The 21,263-nt window shown below is 30.5% G+C and overlaps 1 protein-coding gene and 1 long non-coding RNA gene across 7 annotated transcripts in view; one reads left to right on the top strand and one right to left on the bottom strand.

Annotated features, from left to right (window-relative positions):
• LOC130667806 (hormone receptor 4-like) overlaps positions 1-19,101 on the top strand; it is a 71,551-nt gene extending 52,450 nt beyond the window's left edge. For 2 of the 6 annotated variants that reach the window (XM_057469662.1, XM_057469663.1), the window contains exons 2-11: positions 5,722-5,826; positions 7,060-7,896; positions 7,972-8,524; positions 8,599-8,809; positions 8,876-9,328; positions 12,591-12,725; positions 12,928-13,191; positions 17,465-17,657; positions 18,697-18,824; positions 18,949-19,101. In XM_057469662.1, the coding sequence (XP_057325645.1) occupies positions 5,727-5,826; positions 7,060-7,896; positions 7,972-8,524; positions 8,599-8,809; positions 8,876-9,328; positions 12,591-12,725; positions 12,928-13,191; positions 17,465-17,657; positions 18,697-18,824; positions 18,949-19,029 (2,955 nt within the window). In that variant the 5' untranslated portion in view covers positions 5,722-5,726 and the 3' untranslated portion in view covers positions 19,030-19,101. Of the gene's footprint in view, positions 1-3,680; positions 3,798-5,721; positions 5,827-6,972; positions 7,897-7,971; positions 8,525-8,598; positions 8,810-8,875; positions 9,329-12,590; positions 12,726-12,927; positions 13,192-17,464; positions 17,658-18,696; positions 18,825-18,948 lie in introns of those variants that run through there. The other 4 variants (XM_057469659.1, XM_057469660.1, XM_057469661.1 and 1 more) reach the window with 3 other exon arrangements.
• Positions 1,710-19,360, bottom strand: LOC130667807 (uncharacterized). Its single transcript, XR_008989893.1, has 3 exons — positions 19,168-19,360; positions 4,414-4,461; positions 1,710-3,123 (listed from the first exon to the last, which is right to left on the bottom strand). It is a non-coding gene; the product is annotated as an uncharacterized LOC130667807 (long non-coding RNA).
• Between the last annotated feature and the right edge of the window lie 1,903 nt (positions 19,361-21,263).

Raw genomic sequence — 21,263 nt, 5'->3', positions numbered from 1 at the left:
ATAATTTTTTTTTTGTAACTTAAAAAATATATTTACATATTTTTTAGCACCAGTTGAGACGTTTATCTCGTCGAATTATCAAAAAGAAAAATTATAAATAAAAAAAAATTTTGAGGTCAGTACAATTCGTAAGAATAAATTGTAAAGGTCTAGGTCAACATCTCCATTTTCGTTAGTTAGTTTCCGGATATTCATGAACAAATAAATTTAGATAAATAAAAATATTCATCAACATTATATATAATGCATTAGTTTTTAAATTATCATATGTGACGGATTTTTTTTTTAAATAATGCAAAAAAAGTAACCAATGAATTTATTTAATGATCAAAATTAAGTTCAAAAATTAAAAATTCGGTAATATAGCACTAACCGATTACATACGATTGTAAGCGTATAAATTGGGCTAGAAATATATGATTAGTGTTAATAAATAATTGTGTTGTAAGAATTAAAACAAATGACGTACCTGATGAATATCCGCGCGTCGGAGGCCACTCAAGTTGTCGATTCCTCGCTACTGCGCACGCTCTTAGTGTCGTGTCTTCGCCAAACTATTGGGATAGGTTAGGGAGCTTTACCTATAAGCACGAGTTTGCAGAACTCATAATCATAATTCTTGTCTACTTATAAATCTATATATTCTTATTCAAATAAATATATTTAATATAATTTTTAAAAAAAGTTATAACCGTTTCATTTAATTTTAACTAATTATTAATTAATAATTCATTTTTTTAATATTTCTTTGATTTGTATTCGTATTTATACTGCTCTTAGCTAGTGGCATTGTAAAAAAAAAGTTAAAGAATTTTCTCGAGGTTCTTCCTTGATTGTTTCCATTTGAAACTGATGGCGTACGATGATCTCATACGTCCCTGATTGCTACTGACTTTGGAGTTTCATAATAATAATTATAACTTGTCTATGAGATTAATATGTAGATATAATTATAGTGGTCAATGGCATTGTTATTGATATATACATAAATATATTTATATATTTTATCAGTTAAAATATTGACGAAATTAATATATGTTTTCTCCGGAAACTCAAAAGGTTTTTGAACGGCTCGAGGCCACTGTTACGCAATGAAATTCATAATATAGGCTGTTATGCGTAGTACATATATATATATATATATATATATTGTTTTTTTTAACGGTGATATGTATTTTATATAGAGGAATCTAAATCTTTGATAAACATTAACGTTCAAATTATAAGATTATAAATAATATAAGTTCTGCATCTTACTCATAAAGAAAATTAAAAATATGATTAATAATTTAAATAAAGAAAAGTATGTAAAAATTTTTTTACGATGATAAATATTTACATAATGATGATTTTTAAATAAATTTAGTCATTTTCTGTTAGTTAAAAAAAAAGTTTTGCATAATTCAATAGTTCACAGACACTACGAATAAACTTAAAAAAAAAAAAAATCTATTTTTAATTAATACAAAATATATTTCATATAATTTAACTATTTCACTTTTATTTTTAAATGTTGCAAAATAACTTTAAATCAATTTTATAAACAAACTTTCTACTTACATATTTTTATAAAATTAAATAACAAATCAGTTTTATTGGATAAAAATTATTTTCTTGTTATTATTTAATGTTTGTTTTTAATTTTTGTACAACGTTTCGTCGGTTTCCCGACTTTATCAAGTACTAGAAAGACAAACTAAAATAAATTCATATACATTTTTATAAAATAAATATTTCAAAAGTTAAAAAAAATGTTCATACAAATTTTATTAGAATTTAGAATAATCAAAATTGAGTATGTGTAAATATATATTTTGGATAGTACAATATTAAAAAATATTTTCTGACATTCGAAAAATCGTTTGACATTTGAAATAGTAAAAGAAATAAAAAGTAATAATCTTATGATATATGAATTAAATATCAGTATACTCATATTTATTATAAAATGTAAATTGTTTTTAAAAAATCTAATAAAAATTTTAAATTTCAAGTGGTTAGATTTTTAATTTTACGTATTGATATTTATTAGAAATATATTTCGACAATGAAAATATGAGAAACGAAAATTGAATAAAAAAAGAAAGTCTTAGTTTGATCCAGGTCTCCGGAAGTGAACGCTTTCTTCCCTAGACTATCAAGACTGACAAACAGACAGTGTTGTATTCGGCTCGCGAGAGGGTCAGAGGGTCGAGGACTTAGTAAGCTCGATAGGCAAGATGGGAGGGTCGACTATCGCACGGTCAATGTAGCTACAAACTTTATATGTTACCTGCAAGTAATATGTATATATATCTGTATGTACGCGTGATTCTCGATATATAAACGTTTACACACCACTACTACCATTTAGCCCGTGTGATTGACATTACTAAGTATGCCATGGCCGACCAGTTCGTAACGTGCAGCTACAGAATAAATGCAGTAAACGTCGGCTGCTGCGACCCACGATAGCCGTCTCATATTCTAAACGCTAGTTACTTTTATATCCAAGTCCTTTAAACATAAATATATATATATGTATGTGCATAAAACATACTTCATTGAAATTTTAGTTTTTTTGTTATATCGGATCAAAATTACTTTTTTTTTAATTAAACACTATTACGTTGTTTAAAATTTTCGAGTGACTTTTACTTTTATAAAAACCAAAAAAAAAAAGTTAATCTTTTTATAAATATGACGTAGATTATACTTTCATTAAATAAACTTCATTGATTTCTTTTTTTTTTTTTTTTTTGTTTTCAGTTGAAAGTGAAACATTTAAAATATAAAATGAATATAATAATAATTAATTATCATAATTAATCCTGTTTAAAATTAAAAATGATATAATATGAATTTATTTTTAGAAGGTTAATTATTTCTTCTTTTTGGAGTATAGTAAAATGGGTGTGTAAATATATACATATGGATGGATAAAAAAAAAAACTTAAAAATAGTTAAAAACTGAAAATTACGGAGAAAAGGAGTAGAGTGAAAGTTCTGGGCGGCGTTAAATTTTTGGCATTGGGCACCTTCTTGAGATTGGGGGGACAACGGTATCGAGGTCACTGTTACCACCACTGCTGATTGGTACTTTTAGTGAGGCACCGTCATCGCGCGTGGTCCGCACGTAGTGTCCTAAAAACATTTGTGTTGAAAAGGCCCGTGCATTGCACTCAAAATATAAATATATATATATATATATATATACAGACACATATATGTATATATATATAGATTTATATATATATATTTATAAATATATATGTATACATATTCATCTTTATTATAAAAAAATAAATTATAATAAATTATTAAAACTTGAAAAAAAAATTTGTTACTTTCAAAGTTATGAAACAAATTAATTATAAAATAAATAATTATCTGTGCATAATAGTGAATATCAAGTTTATAAATATTTGATAAATACCATCTAAGACTTAATGCATTGCAATAATAAGTTTATTTGTGTTTTGTTTCACACAATTATTACAACTGTGAATTTGTGTCACAGTGAATTTACACACTGTCAAGTTTCCGAGGATGCCTCCGCCTTTTATACGTGTCCTCGAGCCGATGGAGTTGGCTCGAGAATTCGTTTGACCTCCAACTATCTCGATTATAATTAACGTAATTTTGTGAATATCGAAAAATAAAAAATAATAATTATTGTTGCTTAGTACTATGGATATAGTTTAAAAACACAACTGTGATATAAATGAATCCGTTTTGTTATTTTAAATAAGATATTTTATAATATTGGGAGATAAAAATGTGTGCAAAAATGAGTGTTCTTCAAGGCCGTCATTTAGGTATGAGATTATTCTATTATAATTTAATAAAACAAAAAAAAAAAATGTTTATTATTTTTTCTTTAATTATTGAGAAAAGGTCTTTAACCCGTTACTCAATTGTATGATTTGATTACTACCACATACATGATGTAGCTATCATTCTACTCAAGTAAATGTTACGTAAAACTGTTGAATTCTTACTTTAAACTCTTTATTTGCAGATCATAAATTTTGTTTTTACGTCTGTTTTCATACAATATAAAAAAATTAAAAAAAAAATTGTGATATTAATTTATTAGAGTATTTTTAAATGATAGTAAAAATAAATTGTACATAAAAATAAATAATATGATAACGGGAAAACTTCCTCGTTCTGACCACGACTTATGACACAACATAGCGATACTTGCCGTAGGAAAAGTAAAGTAAGGCCAGTGGTATAATAGAAACTTTCACTGAAAAGTTCAATGTACCGAATGAGCCTAACTCTCACTGGCCGATTCTCACTCTCTATTATAAATAAAAAGAGGGGATCCACACAATGCTCTTTGTAAAGTAGAAAAATTAACTATCAATCAGAATTACTGATGGTAGTTACAGTTATGTCGGAGTATTAATTTATTCTACTACTTACGATTCATTTTAGTTGACTAGATCTCTGCAATAACTTTCAACACGACTCCTAAAAACAATAAAAATTATTAGTAATAAATAATTAAATAATATTTGATTGGTAAAAAAAAAAAAGGAATCGATACGGAAGTTGAATAAGATTAAAAACATAAAATATAAATAATATATGAGACTTATAATAATTGAATAGAAGATGTATATAAAAATTGTTTAAAAAAAATGAATCGTGGGAGAACAACTTTCACCATTGGCCGTGTGAGAATTCTAGATAAAGATTCTCTCAAGGATCGTTAAGATAATATATAGAATGAAAAGGAAAAGGAAAAAAAAGTGAAACAATCGATTATTTAAGTTGTTTAGAAAGGAAAGGAAGGTCTTTACCTTCTCTTCCAAGTACGAAGATCTAACATAATAGAATAAAGTAATAAGTCTATAATAAAAAACTAAATAAGTTTTATACTAGTTTAATTCATCAACGAACGACAGTATAACAACGACAGTTACAACAAGAGACACGGCAGTAGAAGCGCGCGAGCGTGGCATGCATGCATGCATTGGTTACGCAAGAATAGCAGCGTGTGTGAGACTGGTGACCCACATACGGTACAGAGAGCAAGGACCCCACTGCACCATGTACGTCTCCGCCAACTTAACTACACCACACACTAGCCGGTTGTGTATAATAGCCCGCGTAAACTACCGAACAAATCCGAGTATAACCGAAGATTCAGACGATACAAACCGACACAAGACTCACATGTGATCCGAGTATTACCGAAATAATCTAAAGCCCTATAAATTACGTTAACATTAATTATGCATATATACATCACATACGGGCATTGCTCTGGTTTTCTCTTCCTCTTTAATTAAACTAGAAGATTAATGTAATGGTATAAATCGATTTGGCGGTTTATTAGTTAGGAATAGTATCTAAGCGACATCAACAAATTTTAAATTTATTTTTATCAATCATTTTATAAAAAAATAAAAAAAATTTACACTTATTCTTTCATTCTATTGCATAACGATATTTTTTTTTTTGAAATTATTAATGAATTAATATATACGATTTATGATGTTTATTTTTTCGTTAAAGTATATATATATATATATAAATATTATATTCTTATTACATTATATGATAATACAAAGTAAATATAAATGAAATAAATCAATTTGGGCGTAAATAAAGTAAAATATATAATGTAAATTATTTTTAAATAAATATTCATGAAATTGATTATAATATGAATAATTAAATGAATGTTTTATTTTTATTTATTTTTTTTTAATTTTTTGATTACAGGAATTATGACCCTTACGAGCAGCCCGTGTGAGCTAGACAACATGAGCTTGTTTCAAGACCTCAAGTTGAAAAGGAGAAAGGTCGACTCCCGATGTAGTAGTGACGGTGAGATGATTTATACATACATATATATATATATATATATATATATATATATATATATATATATATATATATATATATATATATATATATATATATATATATATATATATATATATATATATATATATATATATATATATATATATATCTTTTATTAAATATAATATAAATGAAAACGTGGTAAAATAAAACCAATAAAAGACATTAAAATACATGATAAAATTTGACCTTTCAATCTGAAATCTTATAACCCATCATATGTAATTTATATATAAAAGTTAAAGACAGCTGCTTCTTTCATATTACTGGGGATGGTTTCAATTTATGGATATGACAAAATATACAAACGGCATCAAGGTGGGAGATTCCAACGTGCGTGGGCTGACCAAGGAGGGGGTTAAACTACTGCCCACGCGGTTAGAGCCCAGCTATGCACTATACTGTTAGCTAGGGTAGTTTGACTGCGTCGTCATTCGTGTTAACAAGTTATAATTCTTGATTTTTTTTATTTTGATGCACAATAATAAAAAATTTGGTCATTTAATTTTACCACCATACAATTAAAAAAAAAATACATATATATGTTTATTAATAATTATAAACTTAATTAATTCACGTAATAGAATAATTATTCGACTGTTAACAATATGACGATAATGGTGCAACGACACTACTCGGGAATCATTGATCTCTTGGTACCACGTGAACTTCTGACGTTTGATGAACAGCGCAGTTGCATTATTTTTTACTGATTTTATTTATTTATTATCGTTATTACAATATAATAATTTACTGAAATAATTTAAGATGAATTTTAATATAATATTTAATAGCATATCGAATCAAAGATTTTTTAATCCTCATTATCGTCATTATCATCAATTTTACGGTGAACCATTCTTTCAATATCATTATGACCATCACCATTTTTATCATAATCCTTATTTATTGACCGACCATTCAATAAATTCATTAACGCTTTCGGAGACACAATGTCAAATTTGGTTGAGATTAATGTCTTTTAATGGTAATAAGTTTAAATTTAAATTAATTTATGAAATTTTATAATAACATAAATGCTGATTACAGCGATATTTGCGGTGAAAAAAAAAAGTAGAACAAGAAATATATAAATTCTTTTCTCAGACTCGCCAGTATCGTTTGGATCAGCAGGATCACCACTTGGGATCCAACCAACGGATGCACCTTCACCCATAACCTTTCCTGCTCCAGGGGAAAGTATTGCGGATACGTCGACCTCCTCACCGGATGTCAATATGCCCAGTTCGCCGGGCTGTCCCGTGGTCAAAGTAAAGAGCGAGTTTCTTCGAGGTAGTCCAAGTCCTCGAAGTCCTGGTCAACGTGGTCCCAGTGTTTCAGTAATTGGCGGGACAAATCTTTCTTATCATCAGCACGATAATATACGTGAGACTGCATCACCAGATTCGGTCTTTCCAGAACCAGTGATGAGTTCCACGAGAATTAATGAAGAAGGTAGAACTCAAACACCAGCACCACTATCACCGTGTGTTGAAATAAGTAATGCGGTATCCACAACACCAATAAGCCAAGAAGAACAACCTGGCAGTAGATGTCAGACACCAGAGCGAGCTGGTGAATTATCATCAGGTCAAACAAAATTAGATTCAGACAACTCGGTATTTGATGGTGGAGGCGGAGGTGGAGGAAGTGATAGAAATTCTCGAGTTGATATCTCGAGTCAGCCTAGTCCATCCTCCCAGTACAATATTAGCCAAGCACCCAGTCCAAGTAGTAACTCATCACACAGTTCACAACAGCAACCACCAACACCACCAAGATCACGAGCTCCTTCGGTTCCAGCTCATCTCCTTGCTCATCATCAGTTTTGGTCACAGAATTCTGGAGTCCAGAGTTTTGCAGCTCAGAGATTACTTAATGGAGTTATCAGTAGTGTTGGTTACGGACAAAATCTATCTGGTAATCCTAGTAGTACTGGTAGTCCATCAGGGAATGGACCTGGATCTACTGGTAATATTGGAAATAACCAAGGTACTAATTCCAACAACACATCATCTTCATCATCTGCGTGTAAGTATTATAAAATAATAAATTTATACAAATTTTAGTTAGTGCATACGTAATAAATTTTTTATATAATTATAGCGGAAGGTATGAAACCACCAGCGCAAAGACCAGCCCCCTTAGCTCCCCGACCTCCTCCCACAGTGATAATGGGTGAGGTTGGTGGTGTTAGAACCATGATATGGTCAGCACCTCCGTTGGAACCTGTTCCACCACCTGCAGCATCTTGGACGACAACAGCATCATCAGCATCCTGTTCGTCATCTGAAGAATCAGCTGCTCAATTGCTGCTGAATCTCGGCCAAGAATCACGCGGTAAACCACCATGTATTTCATATTCTTCTGGACCACCATTAAATATGGAAAGGTTATGGGCCGGTGATTTAAGTCAACTTCCTGCTGCACAACAGCTGCAAGCACTTAATCTAACAGCGTCTGGTTCAAATCAACCGTGGGTTAGAAATGGCGCTGCAGTTAAATCTGAAGCGGTAACACAATCGATGCAATCACATTCAACACCAGCTTCAACCTCTTTGCCATCGCAAGAACATGAAGAAGATGAAACACCTATGATCTGTATGATTTGTGAAGACAAAGCCACTGGATTACATTATGGCATCATTACATGCGAAGGGTTAATATTATTATTATCATCATCATTATTATTAATATAAATTATAATAATAAAAATATTATTTAATTTAACAGATGTAAAGGATTCTTTAAAAGGACTGTACAAAATAGAAGGGTCTACACTTGTGTAGCTGAAGGTGGTTGTGAAATAACAAAAACTCAAAGAAATAGGTGTCAGTATTGTCGATTTAAAAAGTGCATTGAACAGGGTATGGTACTTCAAGCAGTCCGAGAAGATAGGATGCCTGGTGGCAGAAATTCTGGAGCTGTTTACAACCTTTATAAGGTTAGTTAATTAATGTTTATTTATTTGATAATGATAATAATAATAATATCGATTAAATATATTTAGGTGAAGTATAAAAAACACAAAAAAACGAACAAATCAAGTGGTGTAAGTGGTAACAATAATTCTACTAGTGGTGTAAATGGCTCAGGATCATTAGTTGGCAATAAAGGTACAAATATTGCTACAACAATGTTAGATAAACATATGGCTGCTGCAGCAACAACAATGCTTGATAAGCATATGGCTGTTGCCGCTGCTGCGGCTGCTGCTGCTCATCATAGCCAACAACAGCAGCAACAACAACAACAACAACAACAGCAGCAACAACAGCAGCAACAACAGCAGCAACAACAACAGCAACAACAACAACAACAACATGCTTTTTTACACCATCATAAGATATCATCGGATCAACATAATTCACAACCAACACCAAGTCATCCCAACCATCCTTCGCATACGGGACATCTGGTTAATGGGACAATACTAAAAACAGCACTTACTAATCCCTCAGAAGTAAGTTGTTTATGCTTTAAATAATAATATTAGTTACATTTTTAAAATCTAAAAATAATTACATAATTCCTGTCAAGGTTTTACTCATATTGCAAAAGACATATATGTTTAAAATAAAAGTTTAAGAAAGTTTTATTTGTTGCATTGGTTGTTTATTGTACTTAAACATTGCGACAATATAGTTAAGTCAGGTTAGAGATAATAAGAATAAGAAAATAATTCGGTTAAAGGCCATTGCCAAAAGTGAAAACATCTCCATCTGTGTTCTGATCACATATTTTTGTCTCTTATTAAAAGAGGTCACTTTCCCTATAGACAGACACCATTTGTCATCAGTATATATAATAAGAATAATAAAATAATTTATCTGCACAATTTTTAAATTATAGTTAAAATAATATCCGATGTAATAAATAAATGTATCGATAAAATTGGAAAAATAACGTCAGAGACAATAGAAAATCAGCGACAACCGGTGCCAAGGACGGGCAGTTCTCTAAGTCTTTCGTAACTCGTGAAAGTTTGCACAAGGGGACACTGACCTCCTCCACCACCGTCTCCTCTCACTCTTCTCTCTCTCTCTCTCTCTCTCCCTCTCTCCCTCTTACATTTCTGCTACATTGGTGCGAGTCACCATTACCATACCAATTAATGTTTGGTATAAACTGAACAGTGTGTTGGGTTGTTAAAAGTCCCGCGAAAGTTACAACTTTCCCTTGTTTGAGATCACGTTCATACGAGACGTCGAGTCATGCACTTATATCAAGACTGAATCACAGCCATGAATAGCTACGACCTAGGTACCAGCCTCGGAAAGGTCAGTGAAAGGCCATACGTTAAAAATTTAACGTAGGAAGTATGTTGGTCTTAAAATTTCCCCAGCTACTCTTTTACTAGTTTTGTCTACATCGTGCAGTTGTGAAACATTATTTAATGTTTCTTGGATCATCACACGCAAACGTGGGTATCCACTTTCACTGGTAGTCTCGCAATGAAAGAATCTCCTTTTCTCTCATTCCCATCTGGCTCACGGATATGCGATCTATTGTTTTCATATTATTATTATTATTATTATTATTATTATTATTATTATTATTATTATTATTATTATTATTATTATTATTATTATTATTATTATTATTATTATTATTATTATTATTATTATTATTATTATTATTATTATTATTATTATTATTATCATTATTATTATTATTATTATTATTTTTGAATTGAAAGAATTACAGCTTTACTGATCTGTTTCAGTAAAGCTGTAATTCCTTTAATCCAAATATAAAAAAACCTGATCGTTAAGTAAATTCACTATAAAAAATTATTATTATTATTATTATTATTATTATTATTTCTTTGTTAGTTAAATGCTCAGGGGGTTATCCCCGGTAGTGCGACTCTACCGAGGACCTCACCTGAGCTCCAAATCGTAACTGCTGCGATGCTTCATCAACAAGATGATCAGCATGCGCAGCAGGCCAAGTTTCAGTGCCTAAGTAGACAGAAGGATCCGAGAATTATAGCTTTCTGTATCCGTGATGCCAGAAACTCAACTTGCGATGAACAAGTAGGTATTCTAGCCAGTGCAGACACAAAAGTCTGTTTCATCCCTCCTAGGACGCCAACAATGAGTACGACAAGCTTGATACGACAGCCCAGGTGAAGTTTGCCAATTTCAAACAGGAGATTCTGATATATCTGGTGTTTGTGTTTTTCTTTAACCGTGATGTTATATTCAGTGGGTGCTGAAAACTCAATGACATAAATGTCACGAGCGGTTTTATCCAAGAGCACAATATTAGGTTTATTGTGGTCAATTTCCACGATGCTGTGAATGGCACGTTCCAATAAATACGGTAACGGTCATTTTCAACAACTTGCGAAATATCTCCTGGTAGATAAGGCTGCACTGGTGTTTTATCGATACCAGGCGTGTGTATAAGATGATAATTAAGTACTCGCAGAGCAGCATTGTGACGCTAAATGTATGCACCTCTTGCCAGCACAGGACATGCTGATAAGAGATGCATAAGCGTCTCTATAAGAGTATCTATGGGTACGGCGTAGCGCAACAGATACTGACAGCAGTGAGATGCAGAACAACACAGGGCTCAGAGAATTTCCCTGAAAGACTCCTCTTTTATACGGCACAACTTCGGTCACACGTTTTTCGTTTCCACATGAGATCTGGAGCCCTGTTCGCCAAAGCTGCATCGTACGTTGAATGCATCCCACTATCTCTCGATTGACCCCAAGACATTTGAGCAAAAAGAGAATAAGCTCATGAGGTGTTGAGTCAAATGCCTTGCAGTAGTTAATCCAGCCCATTGACAAGTTGCACTGATAGTGGATGGCGTCTTGAATGATACAACGATCCACTAAAAGATTCTCTTTGCAACCTGACTGGCCTCTTTTGCTGCCACGTCGTTTGTATATCTGCTGCCATCCAGGATCTATCTCCTGCAGAATGCGGTTATTTAAGATTTTGGTGAAAATCTTATAAGCTGCCTTCAAACAGGTGATAGGCCTGTAGTTTTTCCGGTCCGAGCAGATAGTTCGCGGTTTTCCGTGTCAAATAGATGTTTTGGGTAGTGTATCTTCTTTTAGATACATACTTGCCGTGTGTCAAAATCATTGTCATCGTCTTCGGAAGAATGGCGTCTCTCCTGTTGAAGCTGTGCTGGAAATGATAGACGGTGAGATAGCTGTCTGTTCGTTAACAGTGATCTTCGTGTTCGCCGGAGATGAGAGGCATAATCACGGAGATGTTTTTGTGAAAAATGGCTATGAATAGGGTACATATCGCTCCAGAGAGCATGCATCCTAGCCACGTAGCCTCTCCGCTCCGGTTGACTGTTATGGTAGCACATCAGGAGATCTGCTTGTAATTCCTCCGTCCACCTAAATGCAGCTCGTTGTTCGCCAAGGTCGTCATCGTTGGGAATTTCGGTACTCCGCTCAGCTAGTGGGCAGCCCTCATCCGAGAAGGGCTGGTTGTGGGGAGCACTTCTGGGTTCAGAATCGTCTTGAACTCTGTTCTACTTCACATTAGGGAGTTAACCTAACACAAAGGTTGTTGTGCGATTCGTAGGTCAGCAGATGGAAGGCTGACCTACATTGCCCACGATGCGCCACGGGGTAAACAAAATCCCCGCTGGCCGCACAACATGCACCGTGGGTTTTATTGTTATTATTATTATTATTTTTGCTGTCGTTATTGTTATTATTATATCGTGTTTTATTTGTCATTTAGGTGGTCCATTTACGGCAAAGGCTAGACAATGCTGTAAGCAGCTCGAGGGATCGTGCTTTCCCATTAGACGCAACACTCGCCATGATACAAACACTTATAGACTGTGATGAGTTCCAAGATATCGCAACATTACGGGTAATATTTTGATACATTTATTTTGTTATTGTTGTCTTCTTTTGAATCACATGTTTTGTGTATATATTGAATAGGGATGTACGAATGGTGTTCGAATTGGATCAAATATTATTATTTAACTTGACAAGAATAGTTCACTAGTTCGAGTTATTCGTACATCCTTAGTATTCAACGATTATTTAAGATTTAATTGTTATTACAGAATTTGGATGAATTGCTAGATCACAAATCAGACTTGAGTGAAAAGCTGTGTCAAATAGGAGACAGTATAGTCTACAAATTGGTACAGTGGACCAAGAGATTGCCGTTTTACCTTGAACTGCCGGTTGAAGTTCACACGAGACTCCTTACACATAAGTGGCATGAACTATTAGTTCTAACGACTTCGGCTTATCAAGCAATGCATGGTCAACAAAAATTTTCTAATGTTGGGACTGATGGTACAAGTGCAGACTTCGTGCAAGAAGTAATTTTTTATTTTTTTATCATCACTACATCTAAACTTTTTTTTTCATTTTTCGATACAATCGTGTTTTTTTTTTAACATGCAGATTAAAGGAAATAGTATATTGTGTGACAAGAGATGAAACAAGACGATTTCAGACTAGGGTGAGATTGGCTGACATTACCCGCAGTCTGAAATCGTGTTTTATCCTGAGTCACACACTAAAATGCGGAGAACTGTTAGAGAATGAGAAATATGTGATTTACAGTCACTTATTAAATAGTAAATAATACAAAAATGTTATTTTCACTCATTTTTTAGTAATTTTATTTGGTTAATTAAAACTGTCACTTAAAAAATGCAATGAGTAAACTGAAGTAACAAGTAAACAAATGAGAGTAAAAAGGCTGCAAATGAACATTAAATATATCTGACACCGGACAGAAACAATTGTGTTTCTTCTTTTGGGAAGAAACACAATTGTTTCTGCCCGCTGTATGAAAATATTTTTGAATTACGAATTCGCTAGCAGTTGTTTGCAGCATCGGCTTGAAATTAGCTTGTTTCGACGGGCTGTAGAGACACTGACACTTCAAGTTTCGATGCTGATATCATGAAAGTCATTGAAACAATTTTGTGGGAAATTAAATTCTTGACAAAAAAGGTTCTGTTCGTTTTTTTTATAAAACGTGTATCTATGAAGATGTTTTTAAAATACTTTTTTTTTTTTTATCTTATAAATTGAGCGTATTGAGGATTGCAAATGTTGAAAATAATATTATTCTATGTATATAGAAAAGTTTTATAGATTATATAAAAATACTCAATTGATAAGATCTAAAAAAGTGTTTTTTTAAATATCTTCGTAAATAAACATTTTATAAAAAAAATGAATTTAAATAAAATCACGATTGTATCAAAAAATGAACTTTGATTGTCCTGAGCAAGTGTTCTTTTTTACTTAAAAAGAAAAAAAAAATTTTCCACGTAATTTTTCACTGAAAAGAAGCTTTTTATGGGGCGTCTGAGAAAATTTAATTTTCAACGACTACACTAGTATATATATAACGGTGTCCCAAAAAAAACAAATATTTTTTTTTAACGGCTTATGGGCTCAAAAATTACTATATATTAGGGCTGTACATCTAAACCGGCTTAACCGGTTAAAAAAGTTAACCAGGTTAATTAGCTGGCTAGCTCGTCAGCTTAGCTAATTTAACCGGTTAACTTCATTAGCTTGGCTAAGCAGCCAAAGGCTTAACCGGTTAACTCAAATTAGCTAGGCTAATTAGCTGAGGGTTTAACCGGTTAAATGGTTAATTTTTTTTTTTTCATCTATTCGCTACCTTATCTTAGAAAATATATAGAAAATATCATATATATTTAATTATAGACCGAAAAAGCTATAACAAAAAATTTATACTATTAGTTCAAAGAAAATTCACTACAATTTTTCAAATTATTTACTTAAAAATATATCGCGTTACTAATGCCAAAAAAGCGTATCTCAAAATATACGCCTTTTTGGCTCTGTAAAACCAAAAAGGCGTATTAAAAAATCTTTTTTTGGATAAACTTGGGAATGTTACAACAAACAACTATCTAGAAAAAAACGAAAAAAAAATTTGAAAACCAAAAGGGCGTATCATTTTTTTTCTTTTCAATTATTATTAATTCTTAGCGAAAAAAAATCAAGAGAACAGTAAAATAAATGACTTTACAACTCGATCAATTGGAAAAAAACATTAAATTAAATGAAAAAAATGTTCCCTAGTTGATCAGAAAAAAAGATTTTTTTATACGCCCTTTTGGCATAAGTAACGCGATATATATTTTTGATTAAATAATTCAAAAATTAAAATGAATTTTTTTTAAACTAATAGTACAAATTTTTTGTTATCGCTTTTTCGGTCTACTCTCTAAAAATGAATCAGTGAAATTTACTTCAAATTAGTGAATATTCACTGGGAACCAGCTATAAGTATACCACTGGTTGAATTAGTGGTATACTTATAGCTGTAGAAATAGTGACTATCCACTGATTCGCGAGAATTTCACTAATTCATTTTTAGAGAGTATAATTAAATAAATATGATATTTTCTATATATTTTCTACGATAAGGTAGCGAATAGATGAAAAAAAAAAAATTAACCATTTAACCGGTTAAACCTTCAGCTAATTAGCCTAGCTAATTTGAGTTAACCGGTTAAGCCTTTGGCTGCTTAGCCAAGCTAATGAAGTTAACCGGTTAAATTAGCTAAGCTGACCAGCTAACCAGCTAATTAACCTGGTTAACTTTTTTAACCGGTTAAGCCGGTTTAGATGTACAGCCCTACTATATATTATAAAAAAAATCCTCACCAATTTTCAGCCAGATATCTTTTAAATTGAGCTATCACAAGGGGGTCCCCTTTCCCATTTAACATACACGTGAAAATGTTTCATTTCAGTTTTTTGTTATTACGACTATGAAAAAAATTTTTTTCAAATTCAATTGCATGTACTCTGAGACATTTTTTATATTTTACTAGCCTAGGTATTTAATATACTATTAAAGTTTCAAACAATAAAAATCTCCAAGTCGATATATATAATCTCATAGTCGATCGTTATTTTATCTTATGCTACCATAGTAATGATTATTTTTCTAAGTCCTTATTTTTAATATTTCAAATAAGAAAAATATATTATTTTCCCGATAGCAACGTTTCGTATTTTTTTTTAACTTCCCGCTAAGAAAATTGTAAATTTTCTAAAAATTCGGGAAGTTAATGTTTTCACCCCGATTTCCGAAAATCGAGTTTTCATCAGATGTCGACGCTTTGAGGTCCTAGGAAGCTATTCTGACTATTTTCAGAATGATGTCCGAGTGTCTGTATGTGTGTGTGTGTGTGTGTGTGTGTGTGTGTGTGTGTGTGTGTGTGTGTGTGTGTGTGTGTGTGCGTGTAAACTCTTTGTCACTTTTGAACTAATGAACTGATTTGGATGGTTAAGGCGGCAATCGAAAGAGCTTGTTAGCCATCAACTTTTCTGAAAATTTCAGTTTATTTGATCAAGGAGACTCGAAAATATTGGCGAATTACGAAAAAAAAAATTTTTTTTGAGTTTTTTAGTGATTTCTCAGAAACGACTTAAACGATCGACTTCAAAATCTAGTCAGCTCTAGAACAATAAAACGCGTCGATTGCCGCCTCACCCATTAAAATCGGTCAATTCGTTCGTAAGATATCGTGGGAGAAAGAAATGCTAAAAAACGGTTTTTTTCGAAAACAATGGCATACAAAAGTATTTTCGAGCTCAAAGAGCTCGAAAACAGCGGGAAGTTTTGGGGCTGGCCCACAGGGTCAACCGATATACAGATTTTTTTATTTTATTGTTGTTTATTGTTTGATATATTTATTTCCGGCTTTTACCGTTGTTCTTGTAGTACAAGCTACAAGGTTCCTTAGACATCAAGCTTTATTTATTACAGTTTCTTTTTTTTCATGTATCTTTTTAAAAAGATGATTTGAACCTAAACCTGGTAAAAGTGGACAAAGTTACCACGTTTAGGTTCAAATCACCTTTTTGATGTAAGGATCTTCATATTCTAAAAAGATGATTTGAACTTCCTTACTCTCGTGTAGGATTTGGAGGCTCAAATCACCTTTTTAATTTTGACTCGGGCAGTTCGTTTGACTTACATAATGCTTCAGCACTTTTTTGTAGAGAATTTTATTTCCTACAAAATCATACTGGGTAGAATTCGAATAGAAATTTTGTTCACAGTCTTAAGGGGATACGCTACCGGACCTCTTTCTCACACTCAGAAAAATAAACGGGACCGTCTTTGTCGCACTCGTAGAGTAAATGATAATTTTAAAACAATTTTTCTCGGAGACGAATTAGAATTTTTGAAAATACAAAATTTCTAGCCCTATGTTAAGATTTTAAAAAACGCTAAAGACTCTCTATTTTAGGTTTCCAGTGTTTGTCCGTGAATTAAATTGAATCAAAAATCGGTTACCGTTACCTCTTAATAACGAAAAACTAAAATGAAAAATTTTAGCGTGTATTTTGAATGGGAAAAGGAACCCCCCCCCCTTTGTGATAGCTCAATTTTAAAGATATCTGGCTGAAATTTGGTGAGGATTTTTTTTTATAATATTAAGTAACTTTTGAGCCCATAAGACGTTAAAAAAAAAGTATTTGTTTTTTTTTTGGGACACCCTAATATATGTATCTATATATATAATATAGTTAAAATATAATCAAATGTGTGGTTATTAATAAAAAATTATATTAATTATTTAGGTTTCAAATAACATGTATACGCTGCAAACGTGCCTAACGAGTATGATGGGACGAACCATAACCATGGACCAATTAAGACAGGATGTGGGTCTCATGGTAGAAAAAATAACTTACGTTACACTTATGTTCCGAAGAGTTAAATTACGGATGGAAGAGTACGTTTGTTTAAAAGTTATCACCATGTTATCACAAGGTAAACATAATAATTTTGTATATATTCATGAAATATAAATTTTTTTTTTAAATATCTTTGGAAAAAGAAAAAAGATAAAATTTCTAAAAATATATTCATAATTATCGCTGAAAATATAAAGATACTAAATGTAAGTTTCATTATTGTAAATGATAATGATATGCCCTATGTAATAAGCCATGTATATGTATATATTAGATTGATTCAAAGAAATCGACTATTTTTTTTTATCAAGAACACACACTCAAAAGTTTCAGTAGGATAAAAGAAGACGCTTGTTAAAATTTGAACCCTTAACATTAATATTAAGTACTCCCTGATTGCGATTTTCTATTTCCCATTTAAATGACGTGAGAAAAAAAATTTTAAGTTTGAAATTTTATATCTCCGCAATGACGTATTGTACAAATAAACCCAGGATATATTTTTGTAGGAAATTTAATGCTCTACAAAAAATGACTCTTATGATTTTTTGATAAATCCATCTGTTCAAAAGTAATTTAATCTTGAAGTCAAATTTATAGTAAATTTCGAGATCTTTCTACTTTCCCAGCGAAACTATCAGACTTATCACAAAATGTCATAGGACCTTTTTTGTAGACAATTTTATTTCCTACAAATTATTTCTGATAAAGTTTTTTAAAATTCCGTATTGTTTTCTAGTTATTACCATTTTAATATTAAGATCTTAAAGTCGATCCAAACATTATTTTTTTTTAAGATCTTGATATCAAAAAATCATAAGTCTTTTTTTGTAGAGCGTTAAATTTCCTACGAAAATATATCCTGGGCTTATTTGTACAATACGTCATTACAGAGATATAAATTTTCAAACTTAAAATTTTGTTTTCCCATGTTATTTAAATGGGAAATAGAAAATCGCAATCAGGGAGTACTCAATATTAACGTTAAGGGCTCAAATTTTAACAAGCGTCTTCTTTTATTCTACTGAAACTTTTGAGGGTGTGTCCTTGATAAAAAAAAATAGTCGATTTTTTGAATCAGTCTAGTATAAATATATATATTTCTTTATCAATAGCTCGAGGCAGTACGATGGAATTAGAACAAATACAAGATCGGTATATGAGTTGTTTGAGAAGTTTCGTCGAACATAGTGCGCCACAACAACCTGGTCGTTTTCATGATCTTCTTCTTCGATTGCCCGAAGTAAGATTTTATTTTTAATTACTTCTTGTATTAAAAAAAAAAAGATTATTGGTCCGTTTCATTGTTGTGTATAAATAAAGTTAAAAAAAATAGTTATGATAAATTTTTCTCAATATTTTTTCAGGTGCAATCAGCAGCTACATTACTACTCGAGAGTAAAATGTTCTACGTTCCTTTCTTATTAAATTCAGCAATTCAAAGATAGTAAATATAAAATAAATGATAATAATGCTGGATTTATCTGAACGTAAATAATAAAATATATTTATACAAAAAATGTTCGTTTTATAGTTTTCTAAATGAAAATTATACAATAAGAACATTTAAAAAAATTTAAACAAACCTGATAATGAGTAATAAAAATACTGTAGGAATAAAGAACAAAAAAAAATCAAACGAATTATTTAACAATTCGTTGTTATATAAATTAAAAATAAAAAGTAAACAAAACAATCGACAAGAACTGAACTTTTATATCGAAACTAAAAGACTATATTTCTGTACGCAGTCGCGCAATTATCGTCATTGTGTGTTCACGTTGCATAATCCAATCGATATAATAATGACTCTCGTACGCCCAACACAGATCAGCTTTTTTTACCGTAATAAATAAATTAATTGGCTAACCGACGTGATCAACATCACACATGTATTCATATATTCGTTAATATCTACATCAACACGCGATTTGTTAAAAAAAAAAAAAAAGAAACAAGAAATACAATAACTTTTGCATTTTGATCTATTTCTTAAATAATGCTTTTACCATTTTTTTTTTTTAGTTTTATATCAATACAAACTAAATTATTTTTGACTTTACAAAAGATAAAAACACCGCATATTATCCGACATAGCATTTGTTTTTTTTTTTTTTAATTCTTAACATTTTTTGGTTTATAACAAATAATAAGACGTAATAATTTTAAAAAAAATTTGTTTCTTTAAATATAGAGCCTTAAAAAAATCATACATGACATTCTGTCATAAATTCAATTCTGTAAAGACTGCACGTCGGTACGTGAAAGTACACAAATAGATAAATTAATTCCCTAAGAGTGCGCACACACTCGGTTTCCTCCAATTGGCTCAATAAATTAAAGTACGAGATATTATAATTATTATAAAAAAAGTAACATAACGTAAATTAAAAAAAGAAAAAAAAAGTTCAAAATACCCACGGCTCATGCTAGTTAAAAATATTGCTTATTATATAAATTATTAGCAAGCATTTTTTAATACGAAGTTATATATATATGTACATATATATATATATATATATACGTATATATTTCTTTTTAAATTTTTTATTTTATTTTTATCTTGCCTGTGTAGAGATTATCGCATAATACGAACAATTAATTTATTTATCACTGTATGCTTAAGACAAAATGAACAGGTAAATTATTGGTTAATATAATATTAATAAACGATTAAAAGAAATAATTAAAATCAGCTGATTACAGAAGTATTAGAGTATTAAAATAATCTCTTATAACTTAAAAAAAATTTTTTTTTTTTGAAAAATTTAATAATTTATTTATAAGTTTTATAAAATTTATATTGAATTTATAATAATTGTAAGTAGAACAATGAAAATAATAAACTTTATATTTATTAAATTCAATGCTAATTATCTCGTTTTAAATAAAATTATATAAAAAGTTATAATAAAAAGTATGAAATTTTTAAATTGAGATATATTAATTGGTTTAAATAATAAATATACTTTTGAATAACAACTAATAGGAAACACTTGAAAACGTATATAATATAATAAAAATTATTTAAATAATTGGATTAATAAATATATAGATATTTATATCAACAAAATTTTTGACAATAAAAATAGTAATCAACAATTATTTAAGATGTTGATATAATTGGAAATTTTTAAACGAAATAAAATTAAATATCAAAAATTTTAAAAAATGTCAATGTTAATAGAATTTAAAATTTTTAATTATATTCGAAAAAAAAATTGTAATTATTTGTTTATAAGAAATTTAAAAAAATTAATAGATATGATAATTCGTTATGTTTGCCTTGTTCATATTTGAAAGCATACATTGATAAAAGAAAAATTATTACAAACTATACACACACACAAAACCTTTGGCTTATCAATCCAAAGGATACTTGTCCATATTATAAGACTTAATTATTCAATGGAATATACTTTATGATGTTGTTAAAAAAAAAAAAAAAAAAAAACAAAAAAAAAATCAATGTACATTATTTGAAATTTTTTGAGTGCAGTAAGGGCTACTGTATTACCCGATGTCGCCGTACCCTTTGTGTTCAATCGGACGGTCGGTAACGTGTAAATTTATAAATTAAATTTTTTTTTAATTTTATAATAATTATCTAATCTCTTTTCTATTTTAATTTCTTATATATCTATATATATCTATATATATATAGATCTATATGTACTTCTTT

Source organism: Microplitis mediator, chromosome 5 (assembly GCF_029852145.1).
Source record: "Microplitis mediator isolate UGA2020A chromosome 5, iyMicMedi2.1, whole genome shotgun sequence".
In the NCBI taxonomy this organism is placed as follows: Eukaryota; Metazoa; Arthropoda; class Insecta; order Hymenoptera; family Braconidae; genus Microplitis; species Microplitis mediator.
This window is presented reverse-complemented; position numbering and strand designations above follow the sequence as displayed.